Genomic DNA, 25534 nt, shown 5'->3' on the forward strand with positions numbered 1-25534 from the left:
TGCAATTATTCTAATGTTAAGAGTTAAAAGAAACAAAAAACAAAAAAAACCCTTAATGCTTAATAGGTAAAACATTCACACAGGTCAGAGGACACGAAGTAAAAAGTGAAGGTCTTCCTTCCATCCTCCAGTTCCACTCTCCAGAGGTCACCTGTGCTATTGGTGTCGCAGGATTTATCTTCTACATATCCTATGTACATATATGTGATTTGACACTTAAAGAATTTTTTTTAGCTCATACTGTCTACATTATTCCTGCAAGTGGCTCTCTTTACACAGTGGTAGGCCCGCCACGCTTCCACGGGTCCGGGACCACAGAAGCCGCCCTGGCCGCGGGACTGGGTGGTTTCCAGGTTTTGTCACTGAAGCAGCGCTACCAGGGAGCATCCCTGCAGGCAAGGGAGTGTGTGTCTGAATTCCATGCCCCACTTTCTTATGTATTTTGTTTGATGAGCTTCCGTGGAGTGGCTCTCTGTCAGGAAGAGCTACCGAGCTTGCTCCCTGTGAGCCACGGCTCCAAACATGCTGACAGGTGCTCTGCGTGGGGACACAGTGACCCGACAATGACATTCTTGGAAAACACATAGCATCTCCACTGAAAATCGGTTTCCTCCAATTCAGACTTCTAAATGTTCTAGTGTTAGGAAAGGGGCAATCCATCAGCCAAGAAAACAGGGAAGAAGCAAGGAAGTGTCCCAGCGAGTCCCATGAGAAATTCCAGAGTTGGAACTCACTGCAGCACCTTCTGGAGGCCAGCAGCTTCGCTCTGGGCCAGGCTGCTGGGGGCTGGAAGTGTAGTTTGTGGGTAGGTAGAGAGAGCTTCTCCTATCAGCTGTGATCCCAGGGGTGCAGCCCAGGCCTGAGGACAGACAAGAGTCATCCTGGGGGCCCCCCAAAATAGAAGGCTGCACCCTGATGCCAGGTCTCATGGAGTCTCAGGCTGTAGGTCCTCAGGCAGGCTGTGCTGACCTACACTGTCACCATGCCGAACTGCAGGGCACGGGGCTCAAAGTACCACCTGGGTCATCTTCTTTGGTCCTCACAACAGCAGTGGGAGGTGGGGTGAGCTGCTCTCCCATTTCACAGATGAGAAGACTGCTGCTCGCCAGGATTAACCAACGTGCCCAGATGCACTGCCACACTCAAGTCTGCTTGTTACCAAGTGCCCGGATCAGAGATAAATCAAAGTTAAGGTTGGAAGTAATTTCGTACAAAGAACACTGTATAGCCTTCACCCTGATTTATCTATTACTAACATTTCACTTCACTTGCTTTATCACTGGTGATTCTGTTTATTCCTGAACCACTGAGCTGCCTTCAATAGCTATCCCAGAGCTGAAACAGAATGCCAGCAAACAGGGAAATCACCACCACAGGAACAAATATGGCCAGAGTGCTTCCCGATTCACAAAGGACTTTCCGTCTCCAGATGTCTCATTTCACCTTTAACGCTGCTCTGTGGAACGTGTGTGGGAGCCATTAGTCTCTTCGCAAGCAAGGAAACAGGGGTCAGAGGAGTTAAGCTACTTGCCCAAGGACATGCAACTAGAACCATGAGGCAGAGCAGGGGATCCTATCTGGAGAGGAAGAGGATGTCTTTGTGACAGTTCCAGATCAGCCACGCCGTGTCATCCAGCTGGATGTCTGCTACTGTCCTTCCAAAGTGCTGACCCAGCTCTGCTCTTTGTTCCCTCGCTGCCAATTCTGCAGCTGCCTTTGGGTGAGGCCAGCGCTTGGAGGCAGTTGAGAGCAGAGGAGGCTGCCACAGGTCAGTCTAGCACAGGGCGGAGCAAAGAACAGAGCTACCGGAGCAGTCTGGGAAATCGCCTTTAAAATCTGTCAACACAACAAGCCCAGGCTCCGTCTGCTTGCTGGCACAGTATGATGGCAGGCAGATGGGAGAAATGAGATCTCAAACTTCTGGCGCAGTCACTTGCACACGGAGGTGAGAGTGGGAACTGGAAGTCAATGTGGCAGTTTCATTTTTTGTCCTACTTATGATTTCCACTTTTTGAGACCCTTCCACGAGTGGCCAGAGATGGAAATAGTTAAGAATATTCTGGGTAGCACATCATTGCTACTGGTCAAGAACTGAAGGGAAAGCAATCTTCCTGTGTCCAGGAAAATGGCTAAATGACTCACGTCACATCTATCCAATGCATTACTACAGACTCACTTGGAAGGATCAAGTGAATTGCATATGTTGATGTGGAAAGTTATATCACCGAGTGGAATAAGCAAGGCACGGAACAGTATGTACACTGTAATCCCATGTCTGAGTATTTGATCACAGGAGAGAAGCTGGGAGGCGTGTGCTGCAGACTGATCACGTGGACATGTTGTGTGTCCACGGCGAAACCCAGTAATGGGCTAGTGGCCAACCACGCGCGGCATGTATGCGGCCCTCGCAGACTACCACAATCTCCCAGCAGCCCTCTGAGGCTGGGACTGCCCCGGCCTCCCTTTTACAGATAAAGACTGGGGTACGGAGCAGTGGGCACCTTTGCACAAGGTCACATAGAGCGGGTAAGGAGCAGAGCGGGTAAGGAGCAGAGCTGGAACCCAGACATTCCGCTCAGCAGAACACATTCTGATCAAGCCCCCTCACACTCTGCGTTGAGTATTTCTTACATGTCTGAATTCTGCATACTAAATGTGCCATCTTTATAATCATGAGAAGACAATAAGGAAAAGCACGTGGGGGAGGGAGAAGAGAGTACTCACACGCTGATCGGAAAGGAATGCTGATTTTGCCCTGGATGCTGCTGATCGCCACAACATGGCCTTGTCGCCTTTTGATCATGGAGGGCAGGAGTGCTAAAGAAAGACAGCAGAGGCTTTAGTGGAGGCTTGAGTAGAGGGAAAAGCTTCTCACGTGGAGCAGCACACTGGTGGGAATGCTCAGGCCTCCGGCACCCAGCAGATCGCCAGGAGGGAGGAGTGGGAAGGGGACAAGGAGGGAGGCAGGCAGATGCCTGGTCACTAGGAACGGTCTGCTCGGTCCCCCTTTCTAGGGAAAGCCTCTCCCTGTGACTGGTATCTGTGGCTGGGCACAAAAATGTCCCACTCTGCCTGGGCTTCCAAACACCATGACAAGGAAATGGATGTGATGCTGTATAAATAAGCTGTCCCTGAGGAGAACATCTTGATTTAAGGCTGGAAAGCAGATCAAGCAAATGCAAATGAAAGCCTGGAGAAAACAAACACCCAAGCTGTAATGACAACGCCCATTCCGGGGTAAAATAGATGGAGTTAGGCAACATTTAGCTAAAAAGAAATCAAGTAAAGTAAAAAGAATGCCAACATAGAGTGCTCTTTTCCCATTGACTTCAGGACTGTTACCTTTTGTTAGAGCAACTGGGCCAAAGTAGTTTGTCTCCATGACTTTCTTATCCACGTCAGTGGTGGTGTCCACTATGGTGCCTCGGTAGCTGATGCCTGCGTTGTTGATGAGCACATCCACGTGGCCGAAGCACTGCAGGATCTCGGCTGTCGCCGCGACGATGGCCCCAGGGTCCGTGAGGTCAAAGGTCACCGTGTAAGGCTTGTGTGTCTGCACCTGGTCAAATACGACAGAAACCAAATGCACCTTCAGAGTGACAGGCATGTGAGCCACATGTCCCTGCTTCTCAGAGCGCTGGAAGTGGCCTGGGCATGGCACGGCACGGGCTCTAGTACCTTTTCCTCCAAAGAAATGTGGCCTGGAGGTTCCTGCCTCTGGTGCTCACACCTCACCAGGGCAACCTCTCCCCTGAACTGAAAATGACCACTAGAGCCAGGCTCCCCTCAATGTGCCAGCACTGTGCTGTATATCATCATGACATTAAACAGTGCTTCTCCTGACGGGGGCCATCCTTCTCAGACTGTCCTTTTTGTTCATTTGTTCATGAAACATTTTTTTATATATCTCCTATGTGCCAGAGGCTGGGGACAGGGCAGAAAGCAAGACAAACACCATTCCTGTCTTCCAGAAGCATCCTGTCTAGTGAGGAAGACAAATTCTGTAGCTGTGAAGCATATCACGAAGACGTACAAGATGCCAGAGAAATGAATAACTGAGCCGTCTAACTTAGAGGGCTTCCCAATAGATGTGAGTTTAATAAGAGATTAAAAGGAGGGGTAGGGATGTGAAATCAGAGAAGATGGCAGAGTAGGAAGTGCCAAGAATCTCTTTCCACCTGGACGTTGTACTGGCAGAAACTCTCTGAAGAGAAAATTCTGGAACTCTGGAGTCTATCTGAATCCTTGCAGCTTCTAAGGCAGTGCCTGGTTGCCAAATTATAGATAATTTTGGTCAATTCTAGCCATCGCCTTGGTGGTAGGTTTCCATCCCCCATCCCTACATCCCTGTGGTAGGCAGCTGTAGGAAAGACAAGCCACACTTCTTGGGGGCATGAGGGAGCCAAAGTAGGCAATAAAGACCTTGTCTTCTAAAAATCAGGTTTGTGTTCTGGTGTTGGATCACTGAGGTGCAGCATGGAGGCAAGTTGCATTATTTTAATCACCACTGGCTAAAATGGTTTCTAGTTGATTTATAAGAGTTAACACATGTTGTTTTGATATTCAAAAATATAATAAATCCCCAGAAAACATACCTGAGGAAGCCCAGACAATGGACTTATAAGACAAAGATTTTTAAAACAAATGTCTTAAAAGATCCTCAAAGTGCTAAAGGAAGACACGGAGAAAGGCAGAAAATTCATGTATAAACAAAATGAGTATCATTAAAGAAATGCCATCAAAGAAACTGAAATTATAAAAAAAATTCTGGAGGGGCATCTGGGTGGCTCAGTGGGTTAAGCCTCTGCCTTTGGCTCAGGTCATGATCCCAGGGTCCTGGGGTCGAGCCCCACATCGGGCTCTCTGCTCAGCGGGGAGCCTGTTTCTCCCTCTCTGTCTGCCTGCCTCTCTGCTTTACTTGTGATCTCTGTCAAATAAATAAATAAAATCTTTTTTAAAAAAATCAACTAAGCACACAAGACAGTAATGCAGGAAAGGAGGGTCCAAAAAAGCTATAAAACATACAGAAAACAAATAGCAAAATGGAAGAAGTTCCTCCTTACTAGTAATTATTTTAAATATAAACAATTTAAACTTTCTCATCAGAACACCACTTGATAGCTAGAATTTTTTTAAAAAATCCAACTATATGCTGTCTTTAAGAGACTCATTTTAGATCCAAAGATACAACTGGGTTGAAAGTAAAAGGATGACAAAAGGTTATTCCATATAAATAATAACCAAAAGAGAGCTGGAGTGGCTGTATTAGTATCATACAAAGTAGGCTTTAAATCAGAAACAGTTCTATAATAATATTGTGGTATTTCAATACTCCATTTTAAAGAGAAAGAACAAGCAATCAGAAGATCAATTACAAAACAGATGACTCGAATACTATAAGCCAATAGGACTGAACAGACATATAGAACATCCCACCCAACAACAGCACCACACCCATTCTTCTCAACCACGTATGGAACATTCTCCAGGACAGACCACATGTTAGGCCACAGAACAAATGTTAACAGATTGAAAAAGATAACATTTAAAGTGTCTTCTTCAACCAGTGTGATGAAGCTAGAAATCAGTAACAGAATGTAAACTGGAAAACCAGTGGAAATTAAACAACACACTCCTAAAGAAGCACTGACTCATAAAAGAAATAACAAGGGAAATTAGAAACTCTTTAGACACAAATGAAAATGAATACATAAAACACCCAAACTTATGGGATGCAGTGAAAGCAGTGGTAAGAGGGAAAATTGTACCTATAAGTGCCTATATTTTAAAAAAAAGATCTCAAATCAATAATACAAATTTACACCTTAGGGAACTAGAACAGAGTAAACTAACCCAAAAGCTAGCAGAGGAAGGAAATAAAGATTAGAGAGGAGATAAAATAGAGAGTAGAAATAAAGAAAATCATGAAACCAAAAGTTGGTTCATCGAAAAGATCAACAAAATTGAGAAACCATGAGCTAGACAAAGAAAGAAAGAATGGAGTAGGTCCCTACCTAGATATAAAAGGTTATAGGGGTGCCTGGGTGGCTCAGTAATTAAGGGTCTGCCATAGGCTCAGGTCATGGTCTCAGGCGCCTGGGATCACCACCACCCCCCTCCCGCCCCCATCGCATTGGGCTCCCTGCTCAGCGGGAAGCCTGCTTCTCTCTCTCCCACTCCCCCTGCTTGTGTTCCCTCTCTCGCTGTGTCTCTCTCTATCAAAAAAATAAGTAAATAAAATCTTTAAAAAAAATAGTTTAAAAAGGTTATAATACAATCGACAACTGTATGCCCATAAATGAGATAACCTAGAAGAACTGAAAAAATTCCTCGAAATACACAAATTCCCTGACTCAAGAAGAAATAGAAAAATCTCAGCAGACACAGAGGAGGTAAGAAAGACTGAAGTGATACCCTAAAACCTCCCAACATAGAAATGTCAAGAACCAGATGGCTTCACCGGTGAATTTCACCAAACTTTGAAAAGGAACTAACATCAACACTTGTCATCCTCTTCCAAAAAACTGAAGAAAAATGACAGAACACTTCTTAATTCATTCTGTGAGGCCAGCATTACTCTGATACCAAGTCCAGATAAAGACAGCACAAGAAAATTACAGACCAATATCCTTCATGAATACAGATGCTAAAATCCTCCACACAATACCAGCAACTCAAATCCAACAGTGTACTGGAAAGATGCTCACCATGAACAAGTGAGATTTATCCTAGGAATGCCGGGTCGTCCAATATAACAAAATCAACCAATATATCACGTTGACAGAACAAAGGAAAAAACTACATCATCATCATCTCAATTGATGCAAAAAAGAGATTTGAGAAATTCCAACACCCTTTAATGATAAAACCCCAGAAAACCAGGAATGGAGGGTAAAGTCCTCAACATGGTAAAGGACATTTATGAAAAACCTACACCTAATGTATGTTCAATGGTATAAGACAGGAAGTGTTCCCCTATGACCAAGAACCAGACGAGGATGCCTGCTCTCACTGTAGCTATTCAACACAGTACTAGGTTCTAAGCAGAGCACTTATACAAGAACAAGAAATAAAAGGCACTCACATTGGACAGGAAAATGTACAACTGTTCACACAAATGACACGATCCCATACACAGGAGGTCCTGAAGAATCCAGAGAATGCTATTAGAGTTATCGTAAGCTCAGCAGAGTTGCAAGGTACCAGATCAACACACACACACCAGCTATATTTCCATACACCAGCAATGCGTAATCTGAAAAGGAAATTATGAAAGCAATCCATTTATAATAGCAACTAAAAGAATTAAATATATAGGAATAAATCAAACTGAAGAGGTCAACGATTTGTATGCTAAACACTACAAAACACTGCTGATACAAGTGAAAGAAAACCTAAATATATGGGAAGACGTCTCACGTTCATGGACTGGAAAACTTAACACTGTTAAGTAGTCAATACTACCCAAAGTGATCCAAGAGTCAATGCTGTCCCTATCAAAATAAGTGCATGTTTTGGAGGAAATAGAAAAAAAAATCCTAAAATCCACATGGAATCTCAAAGGTCCGTGCACAACCAAAACAACATTGAAAAAAAAGGAACACAGCTAGAAGAGTCACACTTTCTGATTTCAAATCTTACTGCAAAGCTACAGCAAACAGTGCGGGACTGGCATAAAGACAGACACAGACCAATGAAACAGGAAGGGCAGCTCAGAAATAAACGCTCACGTATGTGGCCAAAATGACTGTGACAGGGGTGCCAAGACCATTCAAGAAGGAAAGAACAATCTTTTCAACACCTGGGACTGGGAAAACTGGATATATACATGCAAAAGCATGCAAGTGAAACCTCACCTAACACCGTATACAAAAATTAAATCAAGTGGATCAGAGACCTAAATGTTGGGGAGTTAAAATTACAGAATAAAACACGGGGGAAGGGGTGCCTGGGTGGCTCAGTGGGTTAAGCCTCTGCCTTCGGCTCAGATCATGATCTCAGGGTCTTGAGATCGAGCCCTGCTAGGCTGGGAGCCTGCTTCCCCCCACTCTCTCTGCCTGCCTCTCTGCCTACTTGTGATCTCTCTGTGTCAAATAAATGAATAAAATATTTAAAAAAAAAATGGGGGAAAATCTTCATAATGTTAGGTGTGGCAACGACCTCAAAGATGTGGCACCACAAGTACAGTCAACAAAAGAAAAAATAAACTGGGCTTCATCAAAATTAAAAACTTTTTGGTGGCTCAGCTGGTTGAGCAACTGACTCTTGATTTAGGCTCAAGTCATGATCTCTGGGTTGTGAGGCTGAGTCCCCGCATCAGGCTCTGCACTCAGCACCGAGTCTGCGAGAGATTTTTTTCTCTCCCTCCCCCTCTGCTGCTCCACCTGCTCGTGTGCGCATGCTCTCTCTGTCTCTCAAATAAAATCTTTAAAAAAAAAAAAAAAAACTTCTCTGCATCAAAGGATACAGATTCACTGTCAAGGAAGTGAAAAAAAAAATCTGCTGAATGAGAAAAAATATATGCAAATCACAGATCTGATAAGGGATTACTATCCAGAATATATAGAGAACTAAACTCAACAACAAAAACAAACATAAGACAGGAGAAGGACTTGAAATGACATTTCTCCCAAGAAGATATATAAATGATCGGTGAGCACAGGAAGAGATGCTCAACCTCATTTGTAATTAGGGAAACTCAAAACCATTTCATATCTCCTAGGATGGGTACAATTAAAAAACACACAGAAAAGAACCAAGCGTTGGCAAGAATGTGGAGAAAGCAAAACCTTTGTGCGTTGCTGGTGGGAATGTAAAACGGTGCGGCTGCCGTGGAAAACAGAAGACAGTTCTTCAACAGGTTAAACATAAAACTACCCTATGACCCACCCATTCCAGTTCTAGGTGTATGTTCACAAAAACCGAAACCGGGGACTCAAACATAATATGTACAACTATGTTCACTGCAGCATTATTCACGATAGCCAAAAGGTGAAAACTCTAGTGTACACCAACAAAGTCACGGATAAACAAAATGTGGTATATATGTACACTGGAATAATACTCCGCCATCAAATGGAATAAAATTTTGATTCGTGCTACAATACGGACGAACCTGAAGACACAACGTTTAGTGAAATAGCCAGACAGAGGACAAATATTGTATTTTCCACTTATACAAGGAATCTAGAATAGGCAAATACATAGAAAGAAAGTAGAACAGAGGTTTCCAAGCACCAGAGAGACAGGAGGAAGACTGTTAACAGGTATAGAATTTTTGTTGGGGATGATAAACACAGACAGTGGTGAGAGTTATACACATCCTGAATGTGTGTAATGCCACGGAGTTGTATACCTATAAATGGTTAAAATGATTAGCACTTTGACATGTACATTTCATTTATATGTATATCTTTATATGTATGTAAGTACTATGTCACATATATTTTTTCACAATTAAAATTTTAGAAGTCATGGCCAACCTCCCCCTCATTTCCCCACCATAGAGAGATGACTAGGTATTAGCCAGGAAAAGGGGGAGCAGAAGCATTCACGGAGAGAACTGCCTAAACTCAGTGCCAGTAAGCGGCAGAGTTGGGATCTGAAGCCTGCGACAGTCCTCCCTCCCCCAGCAATGGAGACCCGCTGCCTTTGCTCGTCCAGAGCGAGCACGTGGAACATGCAGCAGCCCAGGAGTGGCCGCCATCTCCTTAGACACCTGTAGACAACGCACCGCAACCCTGGCCCACGGAAAACACACCCCTGGGCTCACCTTGGTGGCCAGAGAAGCAGTAAGTTCTTTGGTCAGCTCCTCCAGGGCCTCCTGGTTTCGGCCGCAGAGCACCAGCTTAGCACCCGCAGCGTAGAAGACTCTGGCACATTCTAAGCAAAGGAGAAAGAACCTTGACAGCTGAGGAAATTCAATGCCTTTCTTCCCCAGGGCAGGTCAGTCCAAACTCACTCCATGTTTCGAAGTATGAATTTGTTTCTTCACACACTGCACACGTTTATTGGCCCCTGCTGTGGACCAGTTGTAGAGCTGGGAGTTAAGACCCCAGTGACAAATGAGGCCCGCTGCTGCCCTAGGAGAACTCACATCAGGCGTATGGCAGACACCAAGGCAAGAGGAAGGCTGGAACTGGTGGACAGATCTGTTAGGTACCATGCTTAGAACTTTCCCTAATGATCTTTATCTCCGAACAACCCTGCGGGCATTACTCCCTTTCTCACAGCTGAAGAAGCTCAGGTCATGCAATGTGCTCAGTGATAGGGCAATACCAGCCATTGTGACGCCGTAGTGTGCCGAGACCTGCGTTCTGGCACAACCTAGGCTGTTTCCCAAGTCATTTCAGTGCACCAGGTACAGATCTACAGGGCGTGCTTCCATGGTTTGTACAAGCACAGGGGCACAGGACTCTGTTGCACAGGGACAGGGCCCGTGAGGGGCTGTTTCTCTGGAAAGTGCTCAAGGCTAAAGAAGCAGCATTTGCAAAGGACCCAAGAGACCACATGCAGAAACATGTGGGACAGAAAGTGGAGTGTCTGACAGCCTTGCCAGGCTGGGAAATGACAAACAAAGGTGAACAGGTGCAGCACACGGAGCGCCTAAAACAGCGAAGGCCCAGTAAGGGAGGCTGCAGTTTGAAAGGCTCCCTCCCACCGGGTGAGAGCACTGGTGGAGATCAGGCTCTGCTGAACCCACTGCAACATTCCAGGTGACATCAACTGACACCGGGGTACCTCTATTAGCCAGTGTTCTCTTGGTGGCAAAGAAAAGAGACCCAAATCCCACCGGGGAAAGCAAAAAGAGATTGATCAGGAGGATGCTGGGATAGCTCCAGAATTAAGAGAAAAGAGCTGAGTGGCCAAGGCTTGGGAGGGAGTAGCGGCCGCCCAGGGCCACTGGTGGCAGGAACCATGCTCTCTCAGTGCTGGCAGAGCCTTTTCTCCACTTCGCCTCCCTGGCCTGGCTTCCCTCCAAGATGAGAACGGGGCTGCAGGCCACTCTGAGTCACATCAACACAGCACCCCCGCCAGACAGCAGAGGGGTCTCTGACTCAGGCAAGCTCTGCTGCTGAAATCCCAGGAAGTGTGGGGCAGCATCTCGAGGGAGGACGAGGCCAGCAAGGCTCACAGGCAAATCCCCTGAGGCCCAGGGGGAAGGGCAGGGAGAGGAAACCTCCAGAATCTGGGTTAACCTGTAGGGGAGAGGGAGGGTGAGGGCCTCTTGCTTCTTGCTTGCTCTGAGCCCAGACACGGCCTGACTGAATGTTCGGGGCCCTGAAAACATACAGCTTGTGAAAAGCAGTGCAGTCCAGTGGTCAAGGGACTGCACTGGACCTCGACCGCCCACGTCCAATGCCGATCTTGGTCACTTCCTGGTTCTGTGATCTTGGTAAGCTATAACCTCTGTGTTTCTCACTTTCCTCTTCTACACAGTACAGGTAAAAACAGCACTGGGACTGCATGAGTAGAAGTGGACATACATACATATTTTTCTCTATAATACAGTAGAGGAAAAGCGCTATAGAAAAAAGCAGCACAGAAGTGTTCATTGTTTTCACATTTCTAAGCTGCCTTTTTAAAACATTCTAAAACTATCGGTGAAAACTGAAACCCAAGGGTTTAAAGAAGCACTTGCCTGTCCACACCTGCGGGCTGGTCTCCCTCAAACACCCACGGACAGGTCTGCTCGGACCCCTCCCCCGCAGCTGACCAAGGAGCCAGTGCACCACCCACCGTGTCCTGGGCCAAATCTGAGAGGCTCAGGCAGTCTTGTGGTGTCTCGTACCCTGACTCAGAGAAAGGACAGGCCTGCTCTGGGAGCCGTGCAGCAAGCGGTTAAGGGATCAAGCCTGTCCCTGCCTGGCTAGGAGCAGAGGACCTTGTTGTAGGATCCAGGCAGGCTGTACTGGTCTGATAGCCCTTTCCCCACAAAAGAGCCAAAAGTTTGAAGGGTTCAAAACAGGAGGGGAGAGCAAACTCCAGCATCCTTCAGGAAAACAGAAAGTTCTCTGACGTCTGGATTGTCTGATGGTGCAAAGCGCTCTCTCTTCACTCTACAGCTCCTCCTTCTGCTCCTCTTACAGCTTTCACGTACCATCCCCAGACCAGCACCTCCAGGCGGGTCTCTAGATGGAGTTTTCTGGAAGGAAGTGCTAAGCAGACTAAATCAAGACCTTTTCAAGTGTGGTGAATCACCTTCCTTGAAGATGTGGCTGGTTTGTTCTCCAGCTCATCCTGACAAAGGGCACAAACCCAGACAGAGCCACAGCCCCCGCTCTACCTGTCCCTGGATGGTCCGGTCGGGGTCTCAGCCCCTGCGCGGCCCGCCTGGCTGTGCTTCCTCAGCAGGGCATCCCTCGCAGGGATGGGGGCAGCAGCTGCGCTCAAAGCCAGACACCAGCATTCCTGAGGCCAGAGCTGCTCATGGGGTTTACTAAATCATTCCCAAAGAAGAGGAATCTCAGGCATGGTTGGCTTCCTAACCCCCTTTCATCCTGACGTGGCTGACACAACGGACGTTTTGTGAGGTGTCACCAGAGTGCGGACACGCAGAACCAAAGGTGGGGGGAGGCACTCACATCTACATGGCTTCTGGAAAATGGTCACGTACATGCTGCTTAAGCTCTGCTTCCTAGCACAGCCAAACACAGAGGAAATTAAAAGTCCGTGTAGGGAGTGACAGAAATGAAAACAACAGATTGCAGGGATTCCATTTTCATTTCTTGAAAAAGCTGACACAGGGAGGCAGGAGGGTCAAGGGAAAAAGGAAAACAGTCCCAACGTACCATTTATCTAGCGAGGGCTGCCAGAGGGTTGTCCCGCACTGCTGGCACTCCTGGCCTGTTCAATCAAGAGAGTTATTCACGACCTCAGGGCTTAAGCTGGCTACAGTGGGTATCCAGAACATTCTGTTCCTCTAGTAAATGGTCTTAGTGTTTTATAAGAATAAGCTCATGTAGCTTAAATACACAAAACAGAAGACAAAACAGGAGAAACACAGAAAGCTGTCTGAAGACTTATCACAGAATCCAGGCTTTCAGAGCGGCTGACAGGGCAGGCAGAGCTGAGCCACTGAGGGCAACTCTGTCTTCCTCCTCCGAAAGCTGAGGTGCAGTAGCGCCTCCTTGGTGGCCCCCCACAGCGGCATTTGTCCTTGACACGGCTGGTGAGGATTCTGTTCCTATTTTATCTGGCCGGAGGGGAAAGCGGTCCATGGGCTCTTGTCCTTCAGATGTGAAATGGGGCAGCATATAAACAGACTGATTCGGAATCTGGGAAATGGCTGACCTAATATATGATAGAAATACACACACACACAGAAGTTTTGTTTTTCTTTCAATTATATTGTCTATTCCTTTCAGTCTTGGTTTCCAGAAGAGGAAGTGTGGAATGACCAAGAGGACACTGTCTTTCTCCAACAATCACATACGGGAGCACCTGTAAGTCACCATCCCAGCCAGCTCTCAAATACTCTTCAAGGACTTAAAAAAAAAAAAATGCTTCTCTGAGATCAAGAGAAGTGGCTGCTGACTACCCTATATATAGTAGCTGAGTGAGGTCAGAGGACTGACCGTGGCAAAGGGCCTAGAGGCAGCTGTCCCTACGCGGGTCTGGGTATCTAATGACAGGCCCAGGGTTCACCCGCAGAGACCTCACCAAAAACATCAGAGTGGTGTACAAATGAATCCATGCTTTCCCAGGCTCCCCCATGACTGCTAGCCACTTCCTCTGCAGACAAGGCACCGTCTGCTCCATTATGTTTCTGCAACACCCAAGCGCTTCCCAGCCCGGCATGACCATGCTGCTCCCTGCCCTGGGCTTGTGTCCAATGCCCTCCTTGCTGGCCCATGGTTTCCTTTCCCTGGCCATCTCCCCCGCAGGAGAGATAAGACTGAGTCCTGACATCAGACTGGGGTTTGAATCTAGAATTCCTAGGGCAAGTCTCTGCATCCTCTGTGAGCATTCGGTGAGCTAAAGTGCAAGCCGGCACATCCCTCTAATCCACCTACTGGGCCTGGGTGGGAACACCCATTACTGAAATGTCAATACCCTGAGGTAAGCCCTGGCCACTCTCCATCAGACTGTGAACTCCCTGAGGAAAGGGACCCTGTCTTTTCTTGGTTTGTCCCAGCACCTGGCCCAAGCCTCCCAAATGGGAGATGCTCGATCTGCGTTGTGCTACCCACGACCAAAGGATGCAGCAGAGATAGGTTTACCACAGTTCTGGGTGCCTCGCAGCCTTCTCCCGGGGCACCGAGCGCCGGCGTGGACGACGTGCTGGTGTGGGTGGTATGTGTGCAGATGCTGAGGAGGAGGAAGCAACACACGACATGCCTGCATTTGCTGCTCACACTCTGCCAGAGGCAGTGCACGTGTGTGGAAGGGAAATGACGGCAGCTCTACAGAATCATCTGTATGAGGCCGGGGGTGGTGACTGACTCTGGGCCTGTGTCCCAGCATAAAACCCCTGGGACCCAGAATCTCAACATGTTCACCAAATCAGATGGAACTCACATGAAAAACCGAGTACCTGAAGTATCACTTATTCTGTTCCCAACCCCACCAAGGCCACACTCAGGGTGCAGCTGCAGGCACAGCCCCAGGGAGAGGAAGGCGAGGGGAAGGGGACACCAAGGCCATGAACTGGGGGTGCTTGCTGAATCCAGGAAACCGCATGCTTTGTTTGGCTCTCACAGAGGTAAAAATGTTTTCTAAGTTAGTTGCTGTATTTGACAATTGGGCGTCTTCACATAAAACCCCCAATTTCCACAACTAGCTACAGTGGAGTGAGGGGGCCCCCTTAGATGAGAAACAGTGTCTCCAGTTTACCAGTCTTCCTCGTGGCTTTCGCCTCCCAACACCGATGTGGATGAAAGCCAGGGGCCATTTCTCATCACAATTAGGCTCTCGCCTTTTCCAAGTGGACCAGGGACTGTGACATGCTCTTGTTCCCAAGTCACCTAGCCCGCTTCCTTTATTTGCATGCGTATAGTGGAGGAGCTGCTCCTCTTGTGTGGGTCGAGTTCCCTGCCTGCCCCCCCCCCCGCCCCGCCGACAGCACTGCCCCCAGGACCCACCTCGCCCCAGGCCCGAGGTAGCGCCGGTAATGACCACCACAGCATTCCGGAGGTAGGCCTTCATGCGCACCCGCTGCAGCAGCTTGAAGAGGCCGAAGACTCCCACACAGCCAAACAGCAGGGGCAGGATGGCCGTAGACGTAATGAAGTCCATGATCTTCACCTTGAGCAGACTCTTCCTGAAGGAACCCAAACCAAGTGCATTTGTGACACAACAAGTAAACTCAAGGGACTTGCCAGCCCCTGCCCCACTAGACTGATAAAGAGCCCAGATCTCTCTCATGCGGACTTTAGCTCGGAGCCCAGCAACTATCTTGCTGAGACCCTCGGCACGGTGGAATATGCTTTCTCTCCCTCTGACTGACATGAGCAGACAGCAAAGCCACTGACCTCGTGAAGCCGCTCAGAGGCGCACAGCGACCCCAGAACAAGCTGAAAGAGTCATTCAGCGCAGGACCCAGTTACCCATGAGTGTGACAGGAGGCTCTGGCATATCCACACTCACCTGATTCTCCTTCAGGAACCTACTGAGGGGGACTGAAGTATGCCCATTATCATTCTTAAGCCGTATATGTGGAATTAAAAAACATTTTTTAAAAAAGAAAAAAGAACACCATACCAATCCTTCTACTCCTCCCTAAGCAGATGGATGTTTCTGGGTGGGGTGTGCCCTGGACTATGTCTGCGATGGCCCATAAATGTCCTCCTGGCCAAAGGCCTCACAGACACCCAGAGGGAATTCTGTGCAGCACGGAGCTGCCCTCTGCCCCAGACTCAGGCTGGGAGGCGGGGTCCCCTGCCATGCGCTGTGGCGTGTTCTCACTTAACATTTGCCGGGGAGCCACGGTCAGGCAAGTGAAGTCAGGGCACAGGAACGTCTGTGCGACAGCGGCGGTCAATTCCTAGGATCCGTCCCTTCCACGACTGCCCAAATCTCCTGACTCCTCCAAGCTTCCCTGATTCCTTGTTACTCACCCATGCCCCCGTGCCTGGAGCAAGCTAGGAGAGGAGGGAGACCCAGGATGAAAGGAAGGTCAAGGATGAGCCAGTGACGAACAACACCTGTCTGCCACTTTGGAAGAAATGCCCTGTAAGGCTATCTGACAAGTGGGCTGAGTCTATTACACAAAAGGCCCACCTCCCACAGTCCTCCTCCAGGACTAGGATATTATAAGCAAAGTAATCCTGTTCAGGAAGAAAGAGGCTGGAAACCAAGGGTAGAGCTGCAAACCAGCCTAAAGCTTTCAATTCCTCATCAAATTGGGAGTAACTACGTAAAACCCTCAGTCACCTGCTGAATGTCCCATGTCCTCAACTCCATATATTTAAAAAAAAATTTCTGCTTCCATTTCCAAGACAACATCAACTCTGTGAGCACCACGGAGCCAGGAACCCACTGAAGCCCAACACAGATCCGCTTACATGATGAGCTGCTTTGACCATGAACCTCAGCATTGGGTGAGCTGTCCTGATCTAGGTTAAACTGCTTGACTGCAAAAGGGTTCTGCTCGCATTTGAACTGCCAACTCAACGAGTTCAGTATTTAGTTTGGTTTTTCATCTGCCTTTCTAAATATATCCAATTTCTTGGTCACCATAAATAATTAACGTTCTTACACAAACATCTGTAAAAATGACTGCTTCCCATCAAGCTCCACTTAATCCACTTCTGAAAAGTCCCCAGCGACTGTCTGCTAAGTGGTTACATTTCCTTCTCACCCTCCATTGTGCCAAGCCTCCATCAGATGAACCGGCAATTAAAGTGGCCTGTCAAGTGCCAAGCTCTTTACCGGGTACCACTGGCGCCACCCTGCCCACAGCAGGAAGCTGAGGCTGAGTCCCAGGGGAAATGCTAGAGCCCAGGAATCCTTTGTTTGGCACCTGGAGGGACTGAGAACGGTGTAGAGCAGGGACCGGCACCTCTGCAAGTTCTGTGGGTCTGCAGGTACTGCCTGGGGGCCTTCACAGGGCAGCCCCTGAAGACCACAGGGTGTAGGAGTACTTCCTGGGGGGGAGGGGTGAATTCTGGGGGGCAAGAATGATTACTAGTTTGTTAGTGCAGCTTTACCGGAAAATTACAGCAATTGACAGAAAACACAGGTAGGCTCCAAGGTAATCATAGCTCAGAACTTTCATGTAATGAACTTGGGGGTAGGGAGCTTTCGACCCAGCAGGATGGCTGTCTAGGAAGAGCTCTATCCCACCGCCATCCCGGATCCCTACCAGGCAGGTCCCAAGGCGGACCACCCTGCTTCACCCAGAATTACATGGGGCCTGGCCAGTGCCCAAGGTGACCAGGGAGTTGAAGAAGGGACTCATGAAGAGACAACAGGCCTCAGCCCCTTGGTGGAGACACAGAGCTCCATTAGGTCAGCTCGGTGGAAATAGCTCTGCACATTCCTCCATAGGCTTCTGAAGACCAGAGCCTTGTGGAGCCTGCCTGGCTCAGACCTTCAACCTGGGGCTGAACCAGAAGTCCACCGAAGGCTACAGGGGTGTCCTGTACCAATATGCAGCCTGTTGCTCCTCAAAATTCAGAGGTTGCAGAGGCCACGTGGAAAACACTAATTGCGGCAAAATGACAGCAGTGCAGGGCTTACAAGGATGACCCCTCGAGCCAGCCTGGCTGGATTCACATCCTGGCTCAGCCACTTACTTACCAGCCTGGGTAAAGGACCTCCCCACTCCAGGCCTCAATCTCCCCATCTGTAAAATGAGGGTATCTGAGTGTCCACCTCACAGGTCTGTTATGAGGTTAGCTGAATTAATACATGGAAATGTGTGCGAGTCCCTAGAAAAGTGTAAGTGCTCAGCAAATGCATTTGCCATTGGCATCATCATGACCCAGAACTAACCAAAAGCTCCTAGGCCAGGAATTAGTTTCATGGCAGTCAGATTTCCAAGGCTGTCTGGAAGAGTCCCCGGTTTATGAAAACTGGTTTCTTCAAAATGAAGGAAAGTCATTAAACATAGAGCTTGCTGGAGTTTAAATTTTATACCTTCATAAACCCTTTGGTTCAATGCCATTAACGTATAGGAAAAAAGAAATCCCCCCCCCCAAAAAAAAAAGAAACCCCGACTTTATCAGAAGTCAGGATCCCATATGCCGAGGTGCATATCAAAAATGTGGCCACCCTAACAGGCACCGAGGCCAGCACAGCCAAGAGAGCAGACAAGTGCCCAAGTGTCCCTTGATCCCCTTTTTTCACACCCAGGGAGAAGCAGGATGAAAACAAACCGGAGGTTGCCCCCCACCCCGTGAAGACGGCGATAGCTGCCAACAAGCTGCATTTCCATGCACCTTTTTACAACCCAAGCCAGCAATCCAGGACACGAAGAAAAGAGAGAGAACTACACACCGTCTTGTACACTTCTGGGATTCCTTGAGCACCTGACACAACATCGCATGCCAGCCTTGGTCTCCTGGCCCTGGGGACCACTTTGCCTGAGGCAAATATGGCAACAGGTTAATGGGATCCATCCTCGGCCCACGGGCCGGCTTCTGTGGGGAGAGTGCACATCTGCATTCAGTCTGACAAGTCATTTAACAGAATCAGAATGCAAAGTAAATTAGAAATCAGCACCAGCTGTGCCCAGCTAACTCAGGAGGATGACGGTGGGAAAAGACATTCCAGAGCAAGCCATTTATTTGAGAGCATTACGCTCAGTATCAGGGTAGGTAGGTATTCAGGTCACTTTCCTGACCAGGTGAAGCTGGTCATACAGACAAATCCCAACTTTCTGGAAGTTTCTCAAAATTCTTAAAGACCTTCCCCTCACTCCACTCTGCAGTGCACAGGGCCATACTGCAGTGCATGGGGCCATACTGCCAGGCCCCCGGACCGCCAGGACTCTCTGGTCTCTGAATGCTGGCTGGGCCAACTCCTCCGTGTTTCACCATCGGCAGTGAGGATGGCCAAGAGAGCAAGACACGGAGGTAACTCGGCCCAACCGCCTTGCTGTGGTGTCTGGGGGCATTCTCCAAGCAGAGGCGCAGCTTCTAAGTGGAAGGAAGGAACTGTGTCCTGACTGGCCCCATTTCCAGAGTAGGAAATACAACTCCTATGTAAAACAAGGTTAGAGGGGGTCAGTTTTCTTTGAAGCTGGCATAGAAGAACTTTAATATGTTTACAAATTTTGCATTTTATACCAAAATGCTTAACTGCTAGTTTCAGATAGAACTGGGAAGGCAAGACTGACTGTATAAAAAGAGAGTGGGAAAAAAATCTATCCCACGATTTCCAGCACTTGGAGATCAGCTCATACATAAAAGGGACAGCCCAGCATCACTGTGAGCTACAATAGAAAGTAGGACAAGTCACAGAGAGAGAGTGAGGTCAGAAAAGGAAGAAGGTGAGATAGCCCCCCTCAAACAGAAACCACGGATCACACAAGGTTCAGAAGTGCGAGTGCATGGCCTAACAGAAAAGGAGGTGCTCACAATCCTGTCTACTCTCTTAATTGACAGGGAAGTGACCTGAAGCAGACCTTGTGCTAATAAGGCACATCAGCTGGTGTGAAGAAGTTAGACAGTTCGGGCATTCACACGCTAGGCTGATCTGCTTGTATTTTCATATCCCACAGACTACAGAGCTCTAGACCTAAGTTAAAAGACGGTAAATGGTAGAAAAGTCCTTTCATGGGTGAGTGTTACTTGGGCCTGGACAGCCAGAAAGTTCACGGTTGTCACTATGACTTTGAAATTCAGCTGTTCCCTTATTCCGCTGAGAAGTTCTTCAAAGGGGCTTCTGGAAACTGGAAACTGGAAACAAGACTCTCTCCAAGAACTCAACTCTGAGCAGAAATGTCACTTTAATGTTATTTCATTCCTCATCCTTTAGCCAAAATTCTACACTGCATTTCACATATGGAATCTGTTCCTAAGATTCCTTTCTTCTCTCAACCAGTTATAAAAAATAAAGTAAACGGAACCATCCATAAAAACAGGTTGTTGGGGGACGCCTGGGTGGCTCAGTGGGTTAAAGCTCTGCCTTCAGCTCAGGTCACGATCCCAGAGTCCTGGGATCGAGTCCCGCACTGGGCTCTCTGCTCAGCAGGGAGCCTGCTTCCCTTCCTGTCTCTGCCTGCCTCTCTGACTACTTGTGATCTCTGTCAAATAAATAAATCTTTAAAAAGAAAAAAAAAAAAAACAGGTTATTGGGAAGCTACTCAGAACCACACACAGAAATTAAACTATTAACAGCCACACCCAAAAATCAACAGAGGGTATCTGAAAGCCCTTCACAGTTAAAGAATAAAAATGATTTCAGGTCCGAAAGAAGGATGAGTCATGAAATAATCTGTCATGTTATGCACAAGAAAATCAGGCTAAAGGGCAGAGAGGAGTTCCAACTGGGAGGCAGGTCGCTGAAATCATGCAGCACGGAGTGGCTTAGTATCACCCAAAGCAGTTAGGATTCCGTTCTCACAAACCTACACCGCTCTTGTATTTCCTAACTGACGACCAGCATTAAACAGCTGGTCTGTTAAAGGTGACATAAGCTATGGGTCATGCTATGACCCATATCTGAAAATACTCATCTATTTTCAGAAAGTAAAAGCAGAATGAAGCTGCTCTTCTTTGGTCTCAAGCGTATGAGAAGCAGCAGCTAAGGCCGTCTCTGACTGGAAAGAAAGAACAATGTCCTACCTCAGATGCCAGCTACTTTGCCAGTGGCAGGTCCCAGTGCCAGCGTCTTCTCTGGTCCCTTGACCTGGGGCAGAGTGACTAAGACTAGAGGCCAGAGGACACCTTCAGGTCAGCAAGCCCTCCCTGGAGCGCCGGAACAAGCCAGCGACGAGTGGCCTGGAGGGTGTATTTTGGGATGCCAACCTCAGGGCCCCCAGTTTAAAGGAACGCAGGCTGGCAGCAGTAAAGCTACACCAAAAGGAAGGCCCGAGACGATTTCAGACCTGGCTCCTGAGCGTCCACTCCTAGGAAGAGGAAACACGCGGAAGCAAGCCCCGCTCTCCAGCGAGACGCTGAGCACACATTGCCAGAGCCCCAGCCAGGGAGGGCGGGAAGAGAGGTGCCAGCACAGCTCCAGACCCTGCCGTGCAGGCTCCCTACACAGGAGCGGGGCCCCACAGCCAGAGCCTTAGATCTGCTTCTAAAGACAGTGCTCACGATGTCTACCTAGCACCCTGCCACAGAAAACCAATTTTCGTGTCTAACGTGCTTTATAAAATGAATTAAGTATCACTGGAGGATGAAGGGGTGATCTCACCCTCCTTCCTAGAAAACGCACAAGAGGCCTTGACAGAAACCGGACAGTACACCCACTGTGGGAGTCAAACAGAAAAACACCAAGGTGGCACTCGGGGGGCTGGGTTCAAGTCCACCATGTCATGTACTTGCTGTATGACATGGGCAAATGTATTCATCATCTGTAAGTACGTATCCTGATTTGAAAATGCGGATGATTATTCCAATAAGAAGACACATAGGAGGGCGCCTGGGTGGCTCAGTGGGTTAAGCTGCTGCCTTCGGCTCAGGTCATGATCTCAGGGTCCTGGGATCGAGTCCCGCATCGGGCTCTCTGCTCGACAGGGAGCCTGCTTCCCTCTCTCTCTCTGCCTGCCTCTCTGTCTACTTGTGATCTCTCTCTGTCAAATAAATAATAAATAAATCTTTAAAAAAAAAAAAAAAGACACATAGGAAACACCTCGTACATGTTAACGTCCTACACAAACGTGCTCCTGCCTCCTAAACTCACGGAGGAAAGGCAGTCCCCACAGAGGAGCTGGGGCAGGAACTCAACATGGCAGCCAGGCAGGTGGCATTACAGGTAGTCATGTTTAAGTACATTTGGTAAAAAGAGCGAAGGTATGACTTGATATCCACACCTCATATAGCAAGTACCATCTAGTACCAGATTCAGCTAAGACTGGGATGTAGGGCGATGAGTAAAGTAGACACAGTTTCTGACCTCATGGACTTCACAGCCTAGATGAGGAGACTGACAATAAACAAAGAAACACAAAAATTAAATTATCAGAGTTGTGATAATGAAAGAAACAATCATTGTAAAACCACATAGTGGTGGCCTGTCTAAAGGACAAGCCTCGCCTGAAGCTTTAATTCAAAGTTAAAACAATTCAAACCACTATGCTGGCCACACAACACACAACCTGGCCCAGAGCAGCTGCTTGTTTCTGACTCCCGAGTTTTAGATTATCACCTTACAAAATTACAAATAGTAGTAAATATGACAGACAAGGTGCCCATGTAAATATAAAGTCAGGAATCGGTGTGTTTATAATTTTTTTAAGATTAATTTATTTTATATAGAGAGAGAGACAGACAGAAAGCATGAGCAGGAGGGACAGAGAAAGAGGGAGAGAATCCCAAGCAGACTCCACACTGAGCACAGAGCCTAAAGTGGGGCTCGATCTCACCACCCTGGGATCACAATCCGAGTTGATACCAAGAGTCAGACACTACAACTGCACCACCCAGGTACTCCAAGAATCCAGTGTGTTTAAAAGGACCTGGTTGGGCCCACGCCCGAGTATCTACTAGGAACTGTGCATGGGTATCAGCTTCAGAAATAAGAAGAAAACACAGTAAACAATACTGTACTAAAACTTGGGCACAATTATCACTATATCTGCTAAAGTATAAATTCATTCCACAAACATTTACTGAGCACCTACTGTGTGTCCATTTTTCCAGGCTCTGTGGTACAATGAGCAAACGGAAAGTAAATTGTTATCCTCTTGAAGATGACATATCAATGGGAAAGACAAACAATAAAAACATAAGCAAATAAAATGTACACTGAAAGGATTCTAAGACAATGGTGGAATGGGAAGCACCAGAAATCCATCTCCCCACCTACTCAATGACTGCACCAGCAGAATCTGTCAAGTGGAACCATGTATTTTAGAACTCTGGAGTCTACTGAAGGCTTGCAAGTTCCCTGCTAAGGCCTAGCTGGCAAGCTGTGGTTAATTTCAGTCAATTTCAGCTGCAAACACAATAGCAGCTACACAACCTCCACCCCAGGAGCAGGGCTGGCAGCTGTGCACCAGGTTCTGGAGCAACTTGAATGAGGATGGGCAAAAAAGACTCTGTCCTCTAAATATCAGGGATTTGTGCCTGAATGTGGGTTGCTGCTTCCAATCAGAGAGGTGCAGACAGAGGTGGACAGCCAGTGTGGCTGCACCTCCCTCCATAGTAACAAGCCTCTCCACCTCCGGAGCAGGGGGCTGCCAGAGAACTTACAGGGCCAGCAGCAATTTATCCTCCCTTCATTTTCCTCCTTTCCTCTTTTTAGGAGTCAGTAATTGAAGAGTAGGACATTCAAAAGCAATTGAATACATGGGGAAAATTAGAAAGTGACCATGAATGTCCAGGAAAAGGCACATGCTCAGAAAAGACCTGGAAGACCTTAGGTTCATAGATCAGACTGATCCTAGGCACAAAGCCCACAAAAATAAATGTGCCAATTAATTAATCATAAAAAAAGAGAAAACACTAGGGACTGGAGAAAATCTGATTCCAGAGTTACCACATTATTAGATTAAAATGTCCAGTTTTCAACAAAAAATTCAAAAGGCATACAAAGAAATAGGGAACTATGGCCCATTCAAAGAAACTGTCCCAGTGAAAGACTATAGATTAACCTGGTGAAGATATTAAAACTATCTCAAGCTGCTCAAAGAACTAAAGAAAGACCTAGAGAAAATCAAGCAAATAACGTATAAACAGAATGGAAATATCAATAATGAGGCAGAAAACCTAAAAAGAGAGCAAAAGAAAACACTGGACTTGAAAAGAATGACAGAAATGACAAATTCATTAGGGCAATTCAAAGGCAGATGGAGCACAAAGCTGAGAGAATCAGCAAACTTGAAGACAGGGCAATGGAAAGTATTAAATCTAAGAAATGAGGGGAAAAGACTGTATGAAAGTGAGCAGAATATTAAGGGACCCACAAGACACATCAAGCTGACCAGCATATATATTGTAGAAGCTTCAAAAACAGGAGAGAGAGGGGCAGAGAGAATATTGAAGAATTAGTGGCTGAACTCTTCCCACCTTTGCTGAAAGACAGGACTATAAACACCCCAAAAACTCAAAGAACTCCAGGTAACATGAACTCAAAGAGATCCATACCAAGACATATTATAATCAAACTTTCTAAAGGCAAAGACAGAGAACCTTGAATGCTAGAACAGTGACTTGTCACACACAAGAGATCCTCAATAAGATGATCAACACATTTCTCATCACACAGAAGGCAGTGGGCAATATATTCAATACATTCAAAGTGCTAAAAGAAAAATGTGTCAACCAAAAATCCTGCATCTGGCAAAGTTGTCCTTCAAAAGTGAGGGAAAAATTAAGCCATTCCCAGATAAACAAAAGCTGAGATAGTTTATCACTACATCTGCCTACATTGTCACAGGAGTCCTATAAGGTGAAATGAAAAGACACTAGACAGCACTTCAAAACCATGTGGAAAAATAAAGATTTCAGTAAAGGTAAATACATGCAAAAACATAAATATTAGAATAATTATAATAGTTCATAACTCCACTTTCTGTTTTCTACATGATTTAAAAGATTAATACATTATTTATTTATTTAATTTTATTTATTTATTTGACAGAGAGAGAGATCACAAGCAGGCAGAGAGGCAGTGGGGAGCAGGCTCCCTGCTGAGCACAGAGCCCGACACGGGGCTCAATCCCAGGACCCTGAGATCATGACCCAAGCCAAAGGCAGAGGCCCAACCCACTAAGCCACCCAGGTGCCCCGACTAATACATTTTTTAAAAACAATTTTTAGTTTAAAAGCTACTATTATTGAAACTATGGTCTGTAACTCCAAATCTTGTTTCCTATAAAAATTTTTTTTAATTTTATTTATTTATTTGAGAGCATGAGCACACAAGTGGGGTGGGAGGGGCAGAGGGAGAAGCAGGCTCCCCACTGAGCAGGGAGCCCAACATGGGGCCCAATCCCAGAACCCTGAGATCAGGACCTGAGCCGGAGGCAGATGCTTAACCAACTAAGCCACCCAGGCAGCCCATTTCCTATATAATTTAGAAAGCTAATACATTTAAAATTATTACTACTTTAGTCTTTGGGGCACACAATGTATAAAGATATAATTTTGTGACATCAACAACAAAAGGGATGGAGAGAGAGCTGTAAAAGGAGAATTGAAGTTAAGCTGGTATAAAGTCAAATTCCAATGTTACAACATTAGGATGTTACACATAATCCTGATGGTAGCCACAAAGAAAATAACTATAGAACAAACACAAAAGGAGATGAAAAAAGAATCAAAACATTTCACTGCAAAAAAAATCCACTAAATATAAAAGAAGACAATAATAAAGGAAATGAGGGGGGAAAAGCAGAGAACAAACTGTGCAACTGTAGAAGTAAGTCCTTCCTTACCTGTAATTACATGTAAATGGATTAAACTCTGCAAAGGAC

The 25534-nt window shown here is 46.8% G+C and overlaps 1 protein-coding gene across 1 annotated transcript in view; it reads right to left on the minus strand.

Annotated features, from left to right (window-relative positions):
* The window catches only part of LOC111139272 (dehydrogenase/reductase 7B), a 58076-nt gene that overhangs the window by 3736 nt on the left and 28806 nt on the right, over positions 1-25534 (minus strand). The window contains exons 2-5 of the mRNA XM_022491510.1: positions 15084-15262; positions 9773-9882; positions 3343-3559; positions 2725-2817 (exon numbers count right to left, since the gene is read on the minus strand). Coding sequence (XP_022347218.1) covers positions 2725-2817; positions 3343-3559; positions 9773-9882; positions 15084-15262 — 599 coding nt within the window. The remainder of the gene's footprint in view (positions 1-2724; positions 2818-3342; positions 3560-9772; positions 9883-15083; positions 15263-25534) is intronic.

Source organism: Enhydra lutris, unplaced genomic scaffold, assembly GCF_002288905.1.
Source record: "Enhydra lutris kenyoni isolate GAN:26980312 unplaced genomic scaffold, ASM228890v2 scaffoldscaffold97, whole genome shotgun sequence".
Classification (NCBI taxonomy): domain Eukaryota; kingdom Metazoa; phylum Chordata; class Mammalia; order Carnivora; family Mustelidae; genus Enhydra; species Enhydra lutris.